Below are 23,317 nucleotides of genomic sequence, written 5' to 3'. Positions count from 1 at the left end.
CTCTCAAAGATTTCCGCTGATTTCGATGGGATGGAGTGTACACACCATCGCATTGAAATCCGCGCGGAAATCCTCTGCCGATGACGTGTCGCGCCGTCGCCGCGATTATGACGCGGCGACGGGCGCGACGCTGTCATATAAGGAATTCCACGCATGCGTCAAATCATTACGACGCGTGCGGGGAATCCCTTTGGACGAATGGATCCGGTAAGTCTGTACAGACGAGCGGATCCATCCGTTGGAATGGATTCCAGCAGATGGATTTGTTGTGCAGCACAGCAAATATCCGATCTGCTGGAATCCATCCCAGAGGAGATTTCTCCGCGGAAACAGATCCGCTGGCGTGTACACACCATAGACTCTATCCGCAGAAACCCATTTGCTGGGATTTATCTGCGGATGGATTCTATCGTGTGTACGGGGCCTTAGTCGTGCTCTCCACAAATCTGGCCTTTATGGAGGAGTGGCAAGAAGAAAGCCATTGTTGAAAGAAAGCCATAAGAAGTCCCGTTTGCAGGAAGTCATGTGGGGGACACAGCAAACGTGGAAGGAGACCAAAATTTTACTTTTTGGCCTAAAAGAAAAACGCTATGTGGCAGAAAACACTGCACATCACCCTCAACCCACCATCCCCACTGTGAAACAGCAGGGACAGGGAAGCTGCTCAGAGTTGATGGGAAGATGAATAGAGCCAAATACAGGGCAATCTTAGAAGAAAATCTGTTAGAATCTGCAAAAGACTTGAGACTGGGGCGGAGGTTCATCTTCCATCAGGACAATGACCCTAAACATACAGCCAGAGCTACAATGGAATGGCTCAGATCAAAGCATATTCATGTGTTGGAATGGCCCAGTCAAAGACCAGACCTAAATACGATGGCAAGACTTGAAAATTGCTGTTCACAGACGCTCTCCATCCAATCTGACAGAGCTTGAGCTATTTTACAAGGAAGAATGGCCAAAAAATTCCCTCTCCAGATGCACAAAGCTGGTAGAGACATACCCAAAAAAGACTCGTAGCTGTAATTGCAGTGAAAGGTGGTTCTACAAAGTAATGACTCAGGGGGGCTGAATACAAATGCACGCTACACTTTTCAGATATTCATTTGTAAAAAAAAAAATATTTAAAACCATTTATTTCCTTACACTTCACAATTATGTGCCACTTTGTGTTGGTCGATCACATATAATCCCAATAAAATAAATTTACGTTTTTGGTTGTAACATGACAAAATGTGGAAAATGTTAAGGGGTATGAATACTTTTTCAAGGCACTGTGTATATATGCACCATACACATCAATGGCGCAGGGTACCAAATACAATGCAACGCCCATGCACATGCATCATCAGTGTTCACTCAAAGGCCAAAGAGTAGCATCATGGGACCCAGAAGCAGTGGTGGATCGGCCAGCACTAGATAAGGAAACTATGAGTTAAGAGTCTCAAAATGTGCAAGTATGTTATGCAAACTTGTACATTATGGCAACAGCCCACCACCACTTGCCGTTACAGAGGCGAGACAGACAATTTAACACTGGCAGGGGTGCTTAAAATGATCAGCTTTTATTTACCGTATTTATCGGCGTATAACGCGCACTTTTTTCCCCTTAAAAACAGGGGGAAATCGTGGGTGCACGTTATACGCCGATCCCCTGTCTCTGAGCGCCGCTGCCGACATATACCGAGCGCAGTACACTCGGCTAGGCTCCGCTCGGTTTCCGCTCGCGGTCACGCCCTGCGAGAGGAGCCAAGCCTAGCCGAGTGTACCGCACTCGGTATAAGTCGTCGGCGGCGGCCCTCGGAGAAGGCGCGGGAGAAGCAGGGAGGACACCATGAAGGCCGAAGACAGACGCCGGACCGGACAAGGCCGCCGATGGACGCCGGGCAAGTCACTAAGTCATTTTTTTCCCCCCAGGAAATTTCCCTCCTAGAACTGGGTGCGCGCTATACGCCGGTGCGCGCTATACCTAGATAAATACGGTATGTAAAACCATCACCCAAGTTCTGGAAAGACGTCCTCCCACGTGCATGAATCTGGGGGGGGGGCAGGGGGGCTGTGACCGCTGTGTGCCAGCAGATTACAAATCTGGTTAAATGGGAAATCACAGTGGCCCTTTACCATGTGATTATCTGTAGCCAATCACAGCTGTCAAAGTGTAAAACAGACACAATTCCTTTGCTGGTTATCGGCTCTCTTTTCCTCACACAAACTGTGTGAGGAAAGGAGAGCTGATCTGTGAGGGGCACAGCGAGTACAGTCTTGTACATAGATACTATGGGATTTATTTACTGAATCTGGAGAGTGCAAAATCGGGCTCATTTCTCCCTAGAAACCAATCAGCTTCCAGGTTTTATTGCCAAAGCTTACTTGAACAAGCTGAGGCTAGAAGCCGATTGGCTACCGTGCACAGCTGCACCAGATACTGAGTGCACCAGCCTTAGTAAATCTACCCCACAGTGTCCTGATCATCAGTGCAGCCTCATCAGTGCAGAAGATATATTACTTATTTGCTACATTTTATAACAAACATTTTTTTCAAAAGGTTGTCTTTTTTCATTTATTTAGCAATAAATAAAAAACCCAGTAGTGATTAAATACTACCAAAAGAAAGCTCTGTCATTGTCATCCAATGTGTGACAAAGCTGAAATCTGAAAATTGGACTGGGCAGGAAGGGGATGAAAGTATCCGGTATTTAGGTGGTTAATAAAGCTGTTTTCCAGTAAAGATGACAAGTGGAGAAAAATTTTGTATTTTGATATTTTACAATGAACAGTTTTTGATCAATCTTCACTCTACTGCACAGCAAAGAGGCACAGAGTGTGCAATGCAAAGTGAAAGCTGAAGCCAGCGAGTTTGTTTGTAAACAAACTCATGTGATCAAATAAACCATGCTGCTTGGTCACTGAATAAAAAATAAAAAAAATGGTTAAAATGTTGCCACAAAAAGAAAAAAAAAATGATCTTGGTACCAAAATAGTTGAAGTGTAACCCCAACAATGAACAATAAACAATAAATAAACGTCTCTTACTTTCTCCCTTTTGGCGAGTTAAAAATATACAAATTAAAAGTGTTTTGTTAAAATCGGTTTTTATAAAAGACGCATATGAGCGCACACGCACGCACGCACCTCTCGTCAAATACAGAGCTATCTCATGCACTCCATTATCCCAATTAATGTCATCAGCCCTGTCCAGTAACATCTCTACCCTATGGTATGAAGATGAAGCCGGGTTTTGCTGTAGTCCTAATGCACTTCACCTTGTTATCTCAAAAAGCCCTCTTATCTTGGACTACAGAATAATTATCCTTTATGTAGTGGAAAGCTGAGAATAGGAGTGGTTGAGTAGTTTAGCAAAAGACTACTGGGCAGGGCTGATAACATACAGCATTTTTGTAGACTGAGTGGTATCAGCCCACAACAGAACCCAAGAACTTTGAGCATTTCTGGCAGACCAACAGGTACTTTAGTATGGGTAGTAACTGCGCTGTCTGTGCTCAGTAAATTATATAGAATCATCAAAAAAATAAAAATAGTCTACAATATCTACCATATAATCAACAATATCTGCTATAACATAATAAAGCATAACAAATAAGAGTTCATATAGTGCTGTGATTCTTCAATGCAAAAAAAGTTATTTAAAAAGTGCAATAATATATGGTAAAGATGATGAAAGTGCTGTGCTCCCCTTCCTCATGTGCCCTCATTCACCAGCTTTCCATGCAACGATCGCCTGTACTGATGAAATATATCTTTCATAGATGTGTCTTTATCCTCTTCGGCACACGTGCAGCTCCAATAGCGCCTAAAGCGGCTGATGTACAATGATGGTGGTTCATGCAGCCGTGTCAACCTGTCGCAGTACAACTGCGGAGGTTGGTCAGCAAGTTGAGCAAGCGGAGGTTCACCCTCAAACTGAACTTCCTAACTATCATTTATGCAGCCTTAATAAATGTAACGTTGTAAAATAAACGTTGTAATTTTTTTTTTTTTAAAATCGGTACCCTTACCTGTATTCAGCCGCACTTCCGGGTCTTCTTCCCTGCGGGGAGTGGGCGTGTCGCCCCCCCGACTCGAGGCGTAATGGTCGCAAGGTCTCCTGGGAGTGACGTTTCAACACTCACAGGAGACCATTCGGAATAGCTAGGCGTGTATTCTCGCGCTAGCTCGAGGGTCACGTGACGCAGGGAAGGGGGTCGCATGACTCGCAAAACGAGTCATGCGTCAAGGAATCCAGGAAGTGTTTGCTCGTGGGATTCAAAATGCCCACAAGCAAGATGGAAAAGCACAGGAGTATTTTTTATAAGTTCTTCTTTTTTACGAAAACGGAGCGCACAGATGTACGAGCGGCTAGCAGGTAAGTAGTACCTAGCTAGCTATATTACCATGCATTGGACATTTAAAAAAAAAAAAAGCAAGACCTCCGCTTTAAAAAGGTTAAAATAATATCCACTTACATGTTAGTCTTTCATGACAAGCATATAAAATGACGTGCAATCCGCGGTTTGCGTTCCAAAATCCAAGAAATAGCATCACCGGAATTTCACTCCACCCTGAGCTCCTCCGCCGGATGGGGGTGTTCCTCCAGCACAACAGTCTAGCACTCCATTCTTCAGTTCACCCATCCGACAACTCCTCCCCCAGCAGGCCAACTGTGGGTACATGTAGGAGGCATGCCTCCTGCCAATCCTATATGGGGATTGGTCAGAGCTCCTCACATGCAACCCATGTCACTCCAGCACTCAGCTCTGCCCCTTTTCCAGAACATTCTCCACTGGAAACAGGGGAGGTGCCCCAAAAGCTAAAAGTACAGTACATGTCAGTCACCTACTGCTACACTGAAACCACTCCCCTGCCCCCAGATCAAAAACAACAAGGCTTTTTTGCAGCATAGGCCTGCTTAGATTTACCTGCACTGACAGCTAACACAAAACACTACACTTAGCACCTACCTAAAAGGTAGAGGGTGCTATATATGGTAGATATTGTAGACAATTTTACAGGTGCGTCATGCATGCAAGTGATGTTACATTTCATTTTATCAAGTACCCCAGAAAGACTGGCCCTCTATTCTGAATAATTACCACAACATGTCTTTTACCCCAATGCTTGTAAATCATTACCCTGTACCACTGAATTATTACACACACATGCTGAATGTTGCGACCATATAGACTTACCTGTGGAAGAAGAATTCCTAGCAGTGCCCCAGCCATAATACTGTAATTGTCCAAAAACCACATAATGACTGCATTTGTACAGCCCCTGGGATAGATGAACTTCTCTGCTTCCTGTCTCTAAAAGATGGGAACAACAAAATAAATACAAATAAAAAAGAAGGAAGAACATATCAGCAATGTAGGAAACAAAGATTTAATTGACTAAAACTTTTGAAAGAACTGCCTGTGATGCCCACAACAACCAATACAATTCTCCCTTAACCATTTTCCTACTGACTACATTTACTCCCCCCCTCCCCAGGCCAATTTTTAGCACTGTTGCACTTTAAATGACAATTGGGCGGTCATGCAACACTGTATCCAAACAATTTTTATCATTTTATTTTCACATAAATATAACTTGTTGGTGGTATTCAATCACCATTTTTTTTATTTGCTAAATAAGGAAAAATGTTTGTTTTATACATACACACACACACACACAATATATACATACATACATACATACATACATATATATATAATCACACATACATATATATCTTTCATAGTTTGTTATAAAATCTTGCCAACAGGTAATTTTTCTCTGTAGTCCTTCACTAATTGAGTGGGGCGTGTCACATCCTCAGCTCTGAGGGGTTCATGCTGGGACCTGTAGTCCTTCGCTTTTGGGGAGTCACATCTCCCACAAGTTAAGGACTACGAGTATGACCCTCCATTTGTATGGGTCTATGGCTCTGCAAATAACACACACTGTATAAAACTGGCCTCACCATACAGGCTTCTCACTCAGTGTCTTCCCCTCAGAGTATGTCACAGTGGAGGCCCAAAGAAGATCATAGAGGAGGTGGGTGGACCATAGAGAGCAGTTGGCGCAGAGAAGTAAAATCCTCCTCCACTTTGAATGCGGAGGCCGACTTGGGCTCCCTCTGCAGGGCGGGGAGTCACGGCCGTGACATCACTGGTTGCTAGATGCTAGGCAGCTCTAGCAACCAGTGGCCAGTAAGAGCCTCAGTCAGTGGTGAAGATGGGGGCAGAGACACAGCCAGCGCTATGGTGGTCAGTCTGGTAAATCTGTACCTCTGTGGCAGCCTAGTTTCAGGAGATGACCGATTGGTGGCATAATCCGACCAATAGTGTCCCTTCTGTGGGTGGGCAGACGGGTTGGGGGGGGGCAGCAGATACACACCTGTATACATGTCCCTTTTAGGGAAGCCGTTTATCGGCTCTCTTCTCTCCTCATGCTGTCAGCATAAAAAAGGAGTGCTGATAACCGGATTCTATTTACATCAGTGATAAGCTGTAATTGGGCACAGTTGATTACATGGTAAAGCGCCACTGATTGGCTCTTTACCTCAATCAGCACAGTGGTCACAGAATGTGCCGCCTGCACCCCACAGCGGGCGCGATCGTGGGAGGCCGTCATAAGATGGCATCCTAGAACTAGCCAGCCACGCTGTAGCCGTTAAAGAGGAGCTCCATACTCCTTCAGAAAAAAAATGAGTCAGAAACTACAAATACTGTAGCTGCTGACTTTTAATATTTGGCCACTTGCCTGTCCAGGAATCCAGAGGTGTCCTCACCTGAGCTAAATTTTTCAAATTGGCTATGCCACCAATCGGTCATCTCCTGAAATCGGCTAATCGGGTGCTGCCGCCATTATCTTGACTAAGGGAAACTGGTGAACTGAGACAGAAGTGGGAGCAGGTATTTGTCAAAACCAGGTACCCACTCTCCCCCAATCTACCAACTACTATGGGATGCAGGGCCTGCCTGACTGGATACAGATTGATGGAATTGTTTATTAGTCTCCATATTACATTATTGAAAATTCTACAAAGATCATATGGTCTGATTGTAATGCAAATGGTAAGCTTACTGATATATATATATATATATATATATATATATATATATATATATATATATATATATATATAGGGAATTAGAAAAAAATCAACTGATGAAAATGATAGAAACAATTAAAAGTACAAGCTGAAAACTGAAAAAATTATTTAAATTGAAAAAAAGAAATGGACAGAAAGTGAGAAATAAGAAGAAAAGCTCAATATGATGGACGAGGAACAAAAGGACAAAGTGACATTTGTGGTTAAATACGTACATTATACTTCATGGCTTGGTATCCACACAATGTGTTCATCACAGTTGTTGTCTGCAAAAAAGAAGAAAAAAAAATGAAATAAATTAAAACTAAGCACTGCTCATACTATTCAAGATGGCTGCATAAAATAACAAATTACGCGTCTTATGCCTCGTACACACAATCGAAATTTCCAACGACCAACGGAATTTTTTCATCGGATATTCCGACCGTGTGTATGCCCCATTGAAATTTTTTCAGTCAGAAATTCTGACGGACTTAGAAAGAGAAAATGTTCAGTTTTTTTTTTTTTTTTTTTCCGAAAACATTTTGATCGGAAATATTCCATTCTTCTGTATGGAACTCCGTGTGTGCAGGGCATTACACCTTACGGATGGCCATACACTGGCAGATTCTATTTATCCACACTATACAGTGTGAACAACCCCCCCCGGGCTATTATATTCTGAGAGCAACCAGAGCCGTCAGAATACCCAAACAGTGGCTGCATCTCATTTGATGCAGCTGCCGTTTGGCTGACAATTTTCTGCCGAGCTCTTAAATTTTTCAATTGAACAAACTTAAGTGAGAGGGGGCCAACAGCCCACCCACAAAGCAAATTTTGTCTGGTTCATCAGGAACCAGCTGAATTTTGCACAGTGTATGGCCAGTTTAAGACTTTCCCTTTTGAAAATGCTACAGATAAGCTGGTCTCCAGTTATAGGAAATAAAATCTATGACTGACATCCAATACTTCTTTCATGATCTTTTTTGAAAATGAATCTGATGGGGGTGAGAGTGGCCACACAGACACAGCTTATGTGTGTAGTGAAGTGAGCCTTCAATGGATTCCGATGAGTATGCGTTTTTAGCATCCTCACTGGATTTTAAGCACTTAGCTTTCCCATAGGCGTCACCGGCAACTATAGTTGGCAACTAAAAATTGGGAGTCCAAAAAACGTGTATTCCCTTTTTTTTGCTCAACAGTTTAAACTTTTTTTTTTTTTAAAGTAGGACTATAGGCAAAAGGCCGTACACACAATCCAATTTTATGGCTATAATTGTCTGATGGACATTTTGTGCGTATGCTCCAGACATTTGTTGGCTAAATTAACAACAACAAATGTTGGCTGTTCATGCTCACCAACTTCTGAGGGACGGCGCCATCTCCCGAAAGTGGGAATGAGTACCTGTCAAACAGGTACCCGTTCCCCCCTGAAAGGTGCCAAATGTGGCACCAGATTGGGGGGTGGGGAGGGGGGGACAGATGAGTGGAAGTTCTACTTTTGGGTGAAACTCCACTTTAAAAACGGACAGGACTAATCTGTGTAACACATACTGTAGCCAGCCTGTGGGAGCCAGAATTATTGTTGGTTGGTAGGGGATCAAATACTTATTTTACTCACTGAACTGCAACTCAATTTATAACATTTGTATCATGTGTTTTCTCTGGATTGTTGAGATTCTGTCTCTATCATTTAAAATACACCCATTATAAGAATTACAGACCCTTAATTTCTTTGCAAGTGGGATCAAATATTTATTTTCCCCACTGTACTTGGCTGTTTCCTTACCTTATTAGAGATGCAACAGGTGTAGGGGACACCACAGGCAAGAGGCCCTGGAGCTGTACAAGAGTGGTACTCGTTCTTCTCCCAGTCCATGTATTCCTCACCTCCACAACACTTGAACTGGAGATAATATTTTGAAGTCAGTACAAATTAGAAAAAAAAAAAAAAAAGGGGGAAAGAAAATAAGAGAATTACAGTGCATGTTAAAACGCAATGCAGTATTCCAGTGTTAACATGCGCTGCAATACTTTTTTTTTTTTTTTTTTAGTTCACTAAGCAATATTTGTTGCTATAATAGCCCCCAAAATAATTAAATAAAAAAAAAAAATATGTTATATATATATATATATATATATATATATATAATCTTCCTCAGTTTAGGCCGATTGTTAAAAAAAAAAAAAAAAGTCGCAATAAGCGTTTATTGATTGGTTTGTGCAAAAGTTATAGCATCTAAAAACTTTTTACTAGTAATGACGGCGATCAGCGATTTTTATTCTGACTGTGACATTATGGCGGACACTTGACACTATTTTGGGACCATTGTCATTGATATAGCGATCAGTCCTATGAAAATGCACGGATTACTGTAAAAATGAAAGTGATAAAGTGCAGCGCTAAGTGTAGGAATAGGTGGGATGCCCCCTCTATAACGTGAAAAAAGTTAATAGTGTATACGCACTAAACCCATACAACAAATATCATATATGTGTGTATAACAGACACTGCTGATCGTGATGGGGAACAGCAAAAAATATTGTAAATAACCAAAAACGACATAAAACACTGCAAAAAAAGGAAGTACACACACACCAGGCTGGTTGTACAGAAGTTAAGAGGTACATCTATGGACGGCTTTACAGTTGGGTTTCAAAAAAACAAAAACTGCTGTGTTAAATGCCATTGACAAAGGCTCAACGCAATTGGCACTGCACTGACAAGCCATTCACCTCTGCAGCTAGGGGTTCGGATCCCGGTCTCGGCTTCATGTGAATTGAGTTTGGTGGTCTCAGCCCGGCTCCCGGTGGGTGTGCTATGCAAGGTAAGCCTGTGCTTAGTACGCCCACCCCCCTCCCACAAAAACCACCACACCTACACACGCACTCTAAATTGGGTTAACACACACACTTTGACCACGCGGTCTCTAAAAGAGAGGCGAAGGACTAATGGGGCTGGTTGAGCGGGCTAATCCTCTCACTCCCTTATAGGGAGTCCCTCTGCCCCGTTGGGCTTCAAAGCGGAGCAGGTAGGGCGGGCTGTGTGGGAGGACCCCCTCACACACCCGCCATTGCCACCCGGGGCATGGAGAAAGGTGGCAGATTGCCTCTGGGGGAGGCCTGCCTACTCCCAACTCCTGCAGTCCGGCTCCTCTCTCGAGTACATGCACAAAATACACTTTAGAAAAAAAAAAAAAAAAAAATGCCATTGACAGACAGCACTGGGTCCCAGTATGATGGAATCTGAATAGAATGTTAGCTTTTCTGCCCAACAGAGCAGCAGCTTTCCTAATGGATAGTTACTGAAATTAACGCGTTATCTGGAATTTCTCCATCAATGGCACAGAGCGTGCAAATTCTCACCTGTTTCTGTACAAAGTCCATGATATTTTTGAAGTCGAGGTCGTCGTAGTAATTCCGTATTCCGCGGCGAATGTTGCGGTTCAGGACATCCATGGTCTGGGGAAGGAACACAATCACACATTTCATAGTTATAAGATGGAAAAGGCATAAGGTAATGCTTTTATGGGAGGCAGAAACTGCACCACAGAGCAACAAACTAGTTTTCAAAACGAGCAGCAAGTCAGTGAACACCTTAAAAAGTATATTAATGATCAAAATGTAAAATCATATCTTTCAACATCGTAGTTCCATTATTTCTAGCCTACTCCTATAATTCTAGATAATCTTGAAGTTTGTAAACTTAGTGACGATCCACACACATTTACTTGGGAGTAGCCACTGCTGTGTCATACATTTCACAGAGCCTGCATTCCATTAGATTAGGCAATACATCAGATTTCGTAATGGAAGGGACGTTCCTTCATGGCCATCTAGATACACATTGCTCCAAATCAGGGACAGTTGGGAGCTATGTCCCTCATTTGTCCCTCATTTTGGTCTGATCTAAAAAGAGTTAGATAAAAAGTGCATTTTATATACACACACATCAAAAAGCGTTTTCCAGCCCTAAACATTCCATCCAATTTCTAAATTTCTGCAATTGTAAATTCCAAAAGCCAATATAAAGTTATAGTAGTGGTAAAACAAGTACTTGTGGGTTTAACCAATTTTTTTTGTAGAATTCTCCTTTAAGGGGGTGTGACAAGGGGTGTGTCCTATGCCTGCATACTTTTGCTGGTAGGTGTCCCTCATTCCCATCTCAAAAAGATGGGAGGTATGCATAAACCCCACAGTCGCCAACACTAAGGCCTAGATTCAAATACGACCGTTCTACGTTGTGCGGGCGTAGCGTATCGTATTTACGCTACGCCGCCGCAACTTAGAGAGGCAAGTGCTGTATTCACAAAGCACTTGTGTCCTAAGTTACGGCGGCGTAGTGTAAATGGGCCGAGTAAGCGCGCGTAATTCAAAGTAGGCTGGTAGGGGGCGTGTTGTATTTAAATGAGGCTTGACCCCATGTAGATGCATGGCCGAATGAACGGCGCATGCGCGCGCTTGCTCAGTATCATGTCGTATTTACGCCCAAAGATACGTCGGCTCAATGCCTGTGACGTGAACGCAACTTACGCATAGCCCTATTCGCGTACGACTTAGGCAAACAACGTAAAAAGATACATTTGTTCCGACGTCCATACTTTGCATGGGCTGCGCCACCTAGAGACCAGCTTTATCTTTACGCCGGCGTATATCTTACGTAACTAATTGCGACGGGCGTACGTACGTTCGTGAATCAGCGTATCTTGCTCATTTACATATTTATGCGGAAATCAAGGAAGCGCCACCTAGCGGCCAGCGTAATTATTGCAACCCAAGATACGACGGCGTAGGAGACTTACACCGCTCGTATCTTGGCCAAATCTATGCGTAACCGATTCTATGAATCAGACGCATAGATACGACGGCGGCCATTCGGACTTACGAAGGCATATCTGGAGATACGCTGTCGTAAGTCTTTGTGAATCTGGGCCTAAGCCTACAGTCTGAAGTGGCCAAGCGGACATCTTTTTACACCCACCAAAGTCTTGCATATCACACTTATTTTTACCACTAAACTGAGCTTATATTGTGAAATACAGTATTTAGAAGTCCGTGACGCTGTTTTGATGTTGAATTTTAAAAAGTAGCGGCAAGCCTGCTGATCTCACACATTTGCTAATCTGACAGAAGACCGCTGCTTTTAAAATTCATCATTAATGCAGTGTCACGGACTTCTAAATAGTGTATTTCACAAAATAAGCTCAGTTCAGTGGTAAAAATAAGTGTGATATACAAGACTTCGGTGGGTGTAAAAAGAGGTCTGCTTGGCCACTTCAGACTGTAGGCTTACTGCGGCTGAGTGTGGGGTGTACCAAGATGGCCGTGATGGAGCGTCACTTCCATTTTAAGTTTTGAAGGTTCGCCTAATCTGAAGGAACACCTGCCTTCTGAACTACAGAAGTGCTAAGAGGAGGGGTTTCAGGAGGCGGAGCCTGTACAGCATGGATGCTCAACCTGTGGCCCTCCAGCTGTTGCAGAACTACAAATCCCATCATGCCTCTGCCTTTGGGAGTCATGCTTGTAACTGTCAGCCACTTGCAATGCCTCATGGGACTTGTAGTTCCGCAACATCTGGAGGGCCACAGGTTGAGCACCCTTGCTGTACAGTAATCACTGCTTGCAGGCAAGGTACCATGGGATATATAGTCCTTGGAAATTTAAAGTATAGACAGACGCTGTAAAGCATGCAGGGAATCCAGGAAAAAATACATGATTATTATTAGTTGGCACAAACATTCCGTCATACAAAAAAACAAATTCAATCTTCAAGCTAAAATTCTTCCCGAACAATAATGCACATATTCCACCAACTCTCAGTTTCAATCCCCCCTCACAGCACAAAATCTTTACACCCCCCCCCAGCTTGAATGCCACTTCAATTCCCCTCCTAGTACAAATCTCCCTCACCCCAAGAAATCACCAGCCTAGCACACATCAAGCCTTCTATCCTAGCACAAATCTTCTCTCCCCCCCCTAAATTCCCCACCAGCTCCTGACACTTTTTGGGAACCGGTGACACCAATATAGTGATCAGTGCTAAAAAAAATATGCATCGTCACTGTACTAATGACACTGGTTGGGAAGGGGTTAACATCAGGGGCAAGTAAAGGGTTAACTGTGTGCCTAGGTTGTGTATTCTCACTGTGGGGTGAGGTGCTTTGACTAGGGGAAGACAAAGACTTGTGTTCCTGCTTTGCAAGAACACAGGATCCATGCCTTCCCTTCTGACAGAATGACCATTTGCCTTGTTTAGATAGGCAGATTGTCGTTCTGCGTGTGTCCAGTATAAATGGTGAGTGCCAGGAGACAGAGTCCACAGTATCCGCCGCTGGGCTCCTGTTCTGCAAAATCACAGCAGGGGTGGGTTTCTGGGTCTATGCGCGTGCCATAGACCCGGAAGTGTCATATTATGTACTAGGTACGTGATCTGGCGCAGAGCGACAGCCCTGCTGAAATCTGCGGTGGGTGGTCATCAAGTTGTTAAAGCTACAATTCAGTTATTGATTTTTTTGCATAGTCACATTCGTTTAACTCAGACCAAAGTAGAGCTGCACGATTCTGGCTAAAATGAGAATCACAATTTTTTTGCTTAGAAGATAGATCACGATTCTCTCACAATTCTCGTGGCGTAACATCTTTCACATTAAAACAAAAAAATTGGGTTAACTTTACGTTTTTTTTTTTTTTTTTTATTCATTGAAGAGTATTTTTTCCCAAAAAATTGCATTTCAAAAAGACCGCTGGGCAAATACAATGTGACATAAAATATTGCAGCAATTGCCATTTTATTCCCTAGGGTCTCTGCTAAAATATATATAATGTTTGGGGGTTCTAAGTAATTTTCGAGCAAAAAATATTGATTTTAACTGAAGAAACAAGTGTTAGAAAAAGATTTGGACTTTAAGTGGTTAAACTTCTTGCATTTACACACAGACTTTGCTCTAAGAAGGAAGTTAGTTACAATGTTTAATGTTGTTACAAACTTGGCAGACTGCCCACAAAGAAGTTTATCTCTTTGATCTAAGGAGGAAGCATTAGTTACAATGTTTTGTGTTAAGAACTTGGCAGACTGCCCGGATATTTTCTTTTGACAGCTGAGTGAGCAGATAAAGTCTCTCCACTTGTTATATGAAAGAATTGGCAAACTCTGCATTGGAGATCATCAGGGGGGTGGAATCAAGATCACGATTTAACGATTAATTGTGCAGCTCTAAAAGTAAGTATGCATGTGCCATACCTGGCCAATTCCTGTGGACGCTGGAAACCATCATAGTAAATCCCTGCTAGTCCTATGCCAAGTTGCTGCCCTGCTGCATTCTGAACACAGGAGGTTGCTTACTTGATATGGGTGTCATTTAGAGGATGCTTTGCATGCTCTCAATGAATTCAAAGCGTTCTCCAATTGGACAAGATGTAGATTGTAAAGTCACTGTCCCATCTCATCCAATCAGAGAATGCTTTGCATTTTTCAAGTGTCAAGCGTGGCCTGTGTTCAGTAACCAGCAGGGTAGCTTCCTGGCTTGGGTCAGGGAAGCTAGCAGTGACGGCTGGTGTTTTTTTTCCTTGGGGGCAAACAACCCTCCCCCTCCCCCCGCACGGGACGACGGTCGGACATCAAAGCACTGCACTCACCCCATCTAGGTACCGGGCAACCCATCCTACGAGCAATGCAGCTTCCATCGTGTCTCCTCCTCTTTTGGATCAAGGCAGCTTCCGCCGTGCGTCTCCTTCCTCCTTCTAGGCATCCAATAGGATAACCTGTCCTTTCAGCCATTCGGGTGACAGGTCTCAGGAATTGCTTCCTGATTGACCGTTGAGAGAATCAGTGTGAAAATAGCGAATATTCATTTTCTATTGTCACACAACTGGATGTTACTGCGCTCCAAGCTCACCCTTTTTTGAAGCCTATTAGAGGCTCTGGCTCTAATCATGTGCCAAACCCCCCCCCCAAAAAACAATTGTAACCCATGCATCTGGCGCTCTGCATGTATATTTGGGGTGCCGGATGCATGGATGGGGGGCCACACCCATGCGCACCACTGGAAACTAGTGTAGATCACTGGAGCAGTGGTGCCTATTACAATGATTTCAAGCTTCCACTGTAAAGCTCAACTCCAGTCAAAATTGTGTGGGTGTGTGTGTTTTTTTTTCACACACACACACACACACACACACACACACTCAGGGCCGCCATCAGGGGGGTACAGGCATTACACCTGTAAGGGGCCCGGAGGTCCCCAGGGGCCCGGATGGCAACCCCCTTTAAAAAAAAAAAAAAAAAAATTTTTTTTTTTTTTTTTTTTAGGGGCCAATTTTTTTTTTTAGAGGTCCGGAGGTCCCCAGGAGCCCGGAGGCCCCGGATGGCAACCCCCCTTTTTTTTTTTTTTTTTTTATAAAAAAATATTTTATTTATATATTTTTATTTTATTTTTTAATAAAGGGCCATTTTTTTTTTTTTTAGAGGTCCGGAGGTCCCCATATATTATATAATATTATTATTATTAAAGGGCCCAGAGGTCCCCAGGGCCCCGGGTGGCAACCCCCCTTTTTTTATAAAAAAAATTATATATATATATATATATATATATATATATATATATATATATATATATATATATATATATATATATATATATATATATATATATATATATATATATATATATATATATATATTTTTTTTTTATAGGGCCCCGGATGGCAACCCCCCTTTTTTAATAAAAAAATTATATTTTTTTTATATATATTTTTTTTATATATATATTTTTTTGTCTTTATATATTTTTTTATATATATATATATATATATATATATATATATATATATATATATATATATATATATATATATATATATATATATTATTAAAGGGCTCAGAGGTCCCCAGGGCCCCATGTGTGGCAAATCCCCCCTTTTTTTTTATAAATGTTTATTTTTTTATTTATATATATATATATATATATATATATATATATATATATATATATATATATATATATATATATATTTTTTTTTTTTATTAAAGGGCCCTGAGGTCCCCAGATGGCAACCCCCCTTTTTTTCATAAATGTTTATTTTAATATTTATATATATATACACAAACATTTATATATATTATTAAAGGGCCCAGAGGTCCCCAGATGGCTACCCCCTTTTTTTATACATTTTTTTCTTTATTTCTTCTTTTTTGTGTAAAGGACCCCCCCCGCTTCTCAATCCGCGGCAGCCCCCACCCCCCGCTTCTCAATTTCAGGCGGCAGCACCCCCCCCCCCCGGTTCTCTGCTCCAGGGGGCCCATGCCTGAAGCTGTGTAAGGGGCCCCATAATTCCTGATGGCGGCCCTGCACACACTTATCATATTGGTGGGGTTTTGGGGAGGCAAAGAAAGGCAAAATATAAGCAGATTAAACATCAGCTTTAATAAACGTCTTACCTGGTTTCTGAATAACAGGGCGACAATCCCGCCAGTGAGCTCCAGGAGAAGGCAGACCCCCAATGTGTACATGAACTGCAGACAGAAATAAGAAAATAAAATAAATATATATAAATAAATAATACAATATAATAGATGGGGCTTTCCATATTTGTTGAAGGTATGGAAAACCCCTATTGTCTTGGGGACTGACTCAGAGTGGTGACAGTTACTGTTTTTTTTCTGGTGAAGACATTAGACAAGACAAAGCCTGTGTCAGTGCGAAGGGGTATTCTTGTCAGTGCAAACAGCAACCCTTTTATTCTACAATGACCCGAAATATAGAATATAGGATAAAAATAAAATACATTTAAAAAAAGTGCTACCTCACGAGTCTCTGTCCTGGTAAAACACATTAGCCACTTTTAGATTATAGATGGCAAAAAATCATATAGGTTTCAACTTGCCTTTGTTGCTAAACACTCCAATTAACTTATATGAAATTTGACAACTTCCAAAATGTCTTCATGGATGAGCCATAGGATGTAGTAATAGGCCAGTCTGAGTAAATATAAAATTGAACAGATTTAGGTCACTGCCTTAAAGGCCAAGTTCACCTTTTTTTTTTCTAAATTCCATCTCCCCATAGTATTAATGTGACCCAATGCGTGTGGCCAGCGGCCGCGATGTCAGCCGTCCACCCAAGATTGCGGGAACGAGAGCCAGAACGGCGATCTGTCAATGTAAAACAGACAGATCCCCACTCTGACAGGGGGGGTTAGAGAGAGAGATATGCGGTTTCTAGCGATTAGGAACAGCGATCTTTCTCCTCCATTTAGCCCAGCCCCCATACAGTTAGAAAAACTTCTAGGGAACACACCTAACCCCTTGATTGCCCCCATAGTATTGAGCGCATTGAGGCCTTCGGGTAATGACTGCGCTCCCAATAAGCATTTATACCAGTAATCAGTAACCAGTAATCAGTGGCCATTTGTAGCTCTAAATGCTGTATAAGGCCCCTTTCAGACGGACGGCTGTTTTGCCGCAGTTAAAAGCACTACAAATGTTTTGTGAAATTCAAGGCTCCAGGCACTGCGATTAGCTGCATTTGCACATTGCGATTACATGCGTTTAATTGCAGCCGCGTTTAGCTGCGGTATTCATTTCCATAGCAACCCTTTTTATTTTTTTTGTTTTTGTTTGGGTCCCTCAAATTCTAAAACGCTGCTATCCGCAGTTGACAAAAAAAGACTGCGATTACCTGCGGTTATGTGCATATAGCTGCGCTACATCGCACCTGGACGCATTCAATTCTATTTTTTCTATTCGCACCAAACCGCATGTAACGTAATCGCACGCAAACGCTGTGTGTGAATGGGGCCATAGGAAAACATTGTGTGCTTTTAGCTGCGGTAGAAAAATAGAAAATCCGCAGCTAAAAGCACCATTCTATCCGTCCGTCTGAAAGGGGCCTTAACCTCTTCCGGCCCGCGCTATAGCCGAATGACGGCTTCAGCGCGGACCTCAAAATCCAAGAGGACGTCATTTGACATCCTCCTGTTTGTTCGTTCCCCGCGCGCGCTCCCGAGCGCGCTGCGGGGAAATTCTGTGTTGGCCGTGTCCCCTGGACACAGCCAATTACAGATCGCCGCAAACGGCCAATCAGAGTGGCCGTTTGCGATGCGATCTGTGTGGCCAATGAGAGATGATCTCAAATGTAAACATATGAGATCATCTCTCATTGCCGCCTCTCCCTCCTCACACAGACAGCGCGTGTGAGGAGAGAGAAGGTCTGATTACTGTGAAAAGTGCCCGTTTACAGTGCCCATCCCAGTGCCCATCCCAGTGCCATCCCAGTGCCCATCCCTGTGCCATCCCAGTGCCATCCCAGTGCCATCCCAGTGCCATCCGTGTTGAACATACAGTGCCATCCCTTTGCCACCTCATCAGTGCCAATCAGTGCCCACCTGTGCCGCCAATCAGTTGCTACCTGTGCCGCCAATCAGTTGCTACCTGTGCCGCCAATCAGTTGCTACCTGTGCCGCCAATCAGTTCCCACCTGTGCCGCCACATCAGTGCCCACCTGTGCCGCCACATCAGTGCCCACCTGTGCCGCCACATCAGTGCCCACCTGTGCCGCCACATCAGTGCCCACCTGTGCCGCCACATCAGTGCCCACCTGTGCCGCCAATCAGTTCCTACCTGTGCCGCCACATCAGTGCCCACCTGTGCCGCCACATCAGTGCCCACCTGTGCCGCCACATCAGTGCCCACCTGTGCCGCCACAACAGTGCCCACCTGTGCCGCCACATCAGTGCCCACCTGTGCCGCCAATCAGTTCCTACCTGTGCCGCCAATCAGTTCCTACCTGTGCCGCCAATCAGTGCACATCTGTGCCGCCACATCAGTGCCCACCTGTGCCGCCACATCAGTGCCCACCTGTGCCGCCACATCAGTGCCCACCTGTGCCGCCAAATCAGTTCCTACCTGTGCCGCCGATCAGTGCACATCTGTGCCGCCAATTAGTGCACATCTGTGCCGCCACATCAGTGCCCACCTGTGCCGCCACATCAGTGCCCACCTGTGCCGCCACATCAGTGCCCACCTGTGCCAATCAGTGCCCATTTGTGCAGCATTATCAGTGCACATCTGTTCAGCATTATTAGTGCACATCTGTGCAGCATTATCAGTGCCTACCTGTGCTGCCAATCAGTGCCCACCTGTTCCGCCACATCAGTGCCCACCTGTGCCGCCACATCAGTGCCCACCTGTGCCGCCACATCAGTGCCACCTCAGTGCCCACCTGTGCCAATCAGTGCCCATCTGTGTAGCATTATAAGTGCACATCTGTGCAGCATTATCAGTGCACATCTGTGCCGTCTCATCAGTGCCCATCTGCTCCGCCAATCAGTGCCCATCTGCTCCACCTCATCAGTGCCGATCTTCTCCACCTCATCAGTGCCCATCAGTGAAGGCTTAGCACACACCTGTGCAGTTGCATCAGCAACCATGTCCAAAAGGTCCTATTCCCTTCAGGAGGCATTCCAAATCATTTCTGCCCCCGACGAGAGCAACGGGGAGCTCTCTCTTTCAGAGTCCCTTTCAAATTCAAATTCTGAGTTGGACGTCAATTATGAGCCCGCCCTCAGTAGCGGAACACTGAGTGACTCAGAGGAGGAAGATAGCCGGCCGGCTAAACGAAGGCGTTCTAGTGAGGAGGCAGTGCCATCCACCAGCACCGCAGTGCCATCCGCCAGCACTGCAGGGCCATCCGCCAGCACTGCAGGGCCATCCGCCAGCACTGCAGGGCCATCCGCCAGCACCGCAGTGCCTCGGCAACAAACTTCCAGGACCCATGCCAGCCTTCCCTATGCCCTTCAGAACCCCTTGTGGCTTCCTCCTAATTCAGATGAAGCCAACATTCCCCCTTTCACGGCCCAGCCAGGAATCCAAGTGAACACGGAGAATTTCACCCCAATTGATTATTTCAATCTAATGTTCACAGAGGACATGCTATCCGAAATTGTGGCCCAGTGCAACCGATTTGCACAGCAATTTATTGCAAATAATCCCACGTCATACCATGCCCGTCCCTTCCAGTGGAGAGACCTTACGGTGGAGGAGTTTAAATTTTTTTTAGGCCTAACATTTTGTATGGGACTCAACCCAAAAATCACTTACCGTGCCTTTTGGTCCAAAAACCCGATCTACCACATGCCCATCTTCTCCAGCGTAATGCCCAGATCCCGATACTTTGCCATAATGAGATTCCTACATTTCAACGACAATACCCAGAGCCATCCCCGAAATCATCCAGAACATGACAGACTTTTCAAAATTCGGCCCTTACTGAATTATTTTTCAGAAAAATTCCCCCAATTATATACCCCGGACCAACACATCTGTGTGGATGAATCGCTTGTTAAATTTAGTGGCAGACTCCAAATAAAACAATTCATGCCCAGCAAAAGAGCCCGCTATGGCGTGAAGGTCTACAAATTGTGTGACCGAGTCACAGGATACCTGTATGCCTACAGAGTATACGAAGGCAAGGACACCCAGCTCAATCCCCCTAATTGCCCAGACTACTTGGGATCAAGTGGCAAAATTGTTTGGGAACTCATTAACCCCCTATTGGAAAAAGGCTATCATCTATACGTAGATAATTTCTACACCTCTCTTCCCCTGTTCCACAACCTGCACCGGAAGCAGACGCCAGCATGTGGCACCGTCAGAAACAATAGGAAAGGCTTTCCTCAAAGCCTGGTGAACACAACGCTGAAAAGAGGAGAATCAGCAAGTCTGCGTAACAATGCGGTTCTGGCGGTGAAGTGGAAGGACAGAAGAGACGTGTACATGCTATCTTCCATCCATAATGATACCGTCGTTGAAACCCGCAGAAGGCGTGGCACCACCATCCGAAAGCCCACTTGCATCCAGGACTATAATTTGTTTATGGGGGGGGTCGACTTCAACGACCAGATGCTTGAACCCTATCTTGCTACAAGAAGAACGTACCATTGGTACAAAAAAGTTGCCATTTATTTTTTTCAATTGGCCATATACAATTCTTATGTAATTTACAGCAACTCCACCCAAAACCCCAAACAGTTCCTTGGCTACCAAGAGGACCTTATCACTGCCCTTATTTTCCCGAACGGCCCACCCCAAACCATCCGATCTGATGTTTTAAGTCGTCTCGCCGAACGTCATTTTCCCGATAAAATCCCTCCCACAGAAACAGGCCGACGACGTCAAAAAAATTGCAAGGTATGCGCCAGTGATGGAGTCAGACGAGACACATCTTTCCATTGTGTGGATTGTCCTTCCCAACCAGGCCTCTGTATAATTAACTGTTTTCGCCGTTACCACACCAAACTAAAGTATTAATCCTCCGTTCCTGCCTTCACACACCTTCACACCCCTTATGCCACCGCCTGCTCTGTAACTGACCCCGGCTTGTTTTTTGACCACGATTCTGCCTAACGATTTTGTAATGCCTCTGCCCGATTTGGAATTGACCCTGGACTGTTTTTTCGACCATTCTTCTGCCTAACGATTCTGTACTGCCTCTGCCTGATCTGGAACTGACCTCGGACTGTTTGACCATGTTTTTGCCTGCCTCATGGACTGATCTTGTACCCTGCTACTGAACTAGTGGGAACACAGGGGTCTCACATATGTGAGGGGCGCCAGAAAAGTTTTTCTGGATGAAGAAAACTTTTTTGTTTTCTCATCCTAGATTAGGGTCTGGTTGCCCGGAGGCTTCAAAGAGATTTGGGTGGGAGAAGCCTCTACCCCTGTCCCCATTCTGTCCTGAACGAGGCCCTACTTCTGCCTGCTGCCTGTAGGACCTATGCCATCATGCCTCTGCCTGTTGCATGAACTGACCACCTGCACTAACCCTGACGGGACAGTATCCCTGCCTGGACGTTGCTGACCAAGTCCCTGCCTGCTGCCTGGACCAGTGCTATCCTGCTGTAGAACTGCGCTACTATTACCACAGGTAATCTTTTGTTTACGCTTTGCTCAGCATAATGTATTTTGAGGTGTAATTCTTGGTATGTGCATACTATGTGTCTCTGGAACACCTGACGGTGTTCCTTGCATGTTGGATCTCTGTATGTGGTCAGGCTATGTAGAAGTCTCACACATGTGGTATTGTTGTACTCAGGAGGAGTAGCAGAATGTATTTTGGGGTGTAATTTTTGCTATCTAAATGCTATGTGTTGGAAATATCTTAGAAACATACAACTTTGTGTAAAAAAAAATGCGTTTTCATTTTTCTTCCACATGTTCCAAAAACTTCTGGAAAAAAATGAACCATTCAAAAGACTCATTATGCCTCATAGATTATACGTTGGGGTGTTCGCTTTCCAAAATGGGGTCATTTTGTGGGTAATTCCATTGTCCAGGGCCTTCAAAAGTGTAATAGGTAGTCAACTAGTTAGATGTGCAATGTATGCTCCTAAAACCCCTGATGGCGCTTCCTGCATGTTGGGCCTCCGTATGTGGCCAGGCAGTGAAAAAGTCTCACACATGGGGTATCATTTTACTCAGGAGGAGTAGCAGAATGTATTTTGGGGTGTCATTTGTGGTATGTACATGCTATGTGTTGGAAATATCTTATCAATGGACAACTTTGTGTAAAAAAAATGCGTTTTCATTTTTTTTCCACATTTTCCAAAAACTGCTGGAAAAAAATAAACTGTTCAAAAGACTCATTATGCCTCATAGATTATACGTTGGGGTATTAGCTTTCCAAAATGGGGTCACTTTGTGGGTAATTCCATTGTCCTGGTGTTCCAGGGCCTTCAAAAGTGTAATAGGTAGTCAACTAGTTAGATGTGCAATTTATGCTCCTAAAACCCCTGATGGCGCTTCCTGCATGTTGGGCCTCCGTATGTGGCCAGGCAGTGAAAAAGTCTCACACATGGGGTATCGTTTTACTCAGGAGGAGTAGCAGAATGTATTTTGGGGTGTCATTTGTGGTATGCACATGCCATGTGAGAGAAATAAGCTATTACAATGACAATTTTGAGAAATTTTTTAAATGAAAAATAAAAATCTTAATTTTGCAAAGAATTGTGGGAAAAAAACACAACTTCAAATAACTCACCATGCCTCTTAATAAATACCTTGGAATGTCTACTTTCCAAAAAGGGGTTATTTTGGGGGCATTTGTACTTTCCTGGCTTGTTAGGGTCCCAAGAAATGAGATAGGCCTTCAGTACATCAGGTGTGATCAGATGTGACAATTTTTTATGATTTGCACTATAGCTTGTAGACTCTAAAACTTTCACACAGACCAAATAATTTCCAAAAATTTT

The 23,317-nt window shown here is 43.9% G+C and overlaps 1 protein-coding gene across 1 annotated transcript in view; it reads right to left on the bottom strand.

Annotated features, from left to right (window-relative positions):
• Positions 1-23,317, bottom strand: part of TSPAN15 (tetraspanin 15) — a 60,688-nt gene that overhangs the window by 4,750 nt on the left and 32,621 nt on the right. The window contains exons 3-7 of the mRNA XM_040323312.1: positions 16,509-16,583; positions 10,439-10,534; positions 8,862-8,978; positions 7,309-7,359; positions 5,187-5,303 (exon numbers count right to left, since the gene is read on the bottom strand). Of these exons, the coding sequence (XP_040179246.1) occupies positions 5,187-5,303; positions 7,309-7,359; positions 8,862-8,978; positions 10,439-10,534; positions 16,509-16,583 (456 nt within the window). The remainder of the gene's footprint in view (positions 1-5,186; positions 5,304-7,308; positions 7,360-8,861; positions 8,979-10,438; positions 10,535-16,508; positions 16,584-23,317) is intronic.

Source organism: Rana temporaria, chromosome 9, assembly GCF_905171775.1.
Source record: "Rana temporaria chromosome 9, aRanTem1.1, whole genome shotgun sequence".
Lineage (NCBI taxonomy): Eukaryota > Metazoa > Chordata > Amphibia > Anura > Ranidae > Rana > Rana temporaria.
Note: the sequence above shows the minus strand (reverse complement) of the source record. Positions and strands in the feature narration are given on the sequence as shown.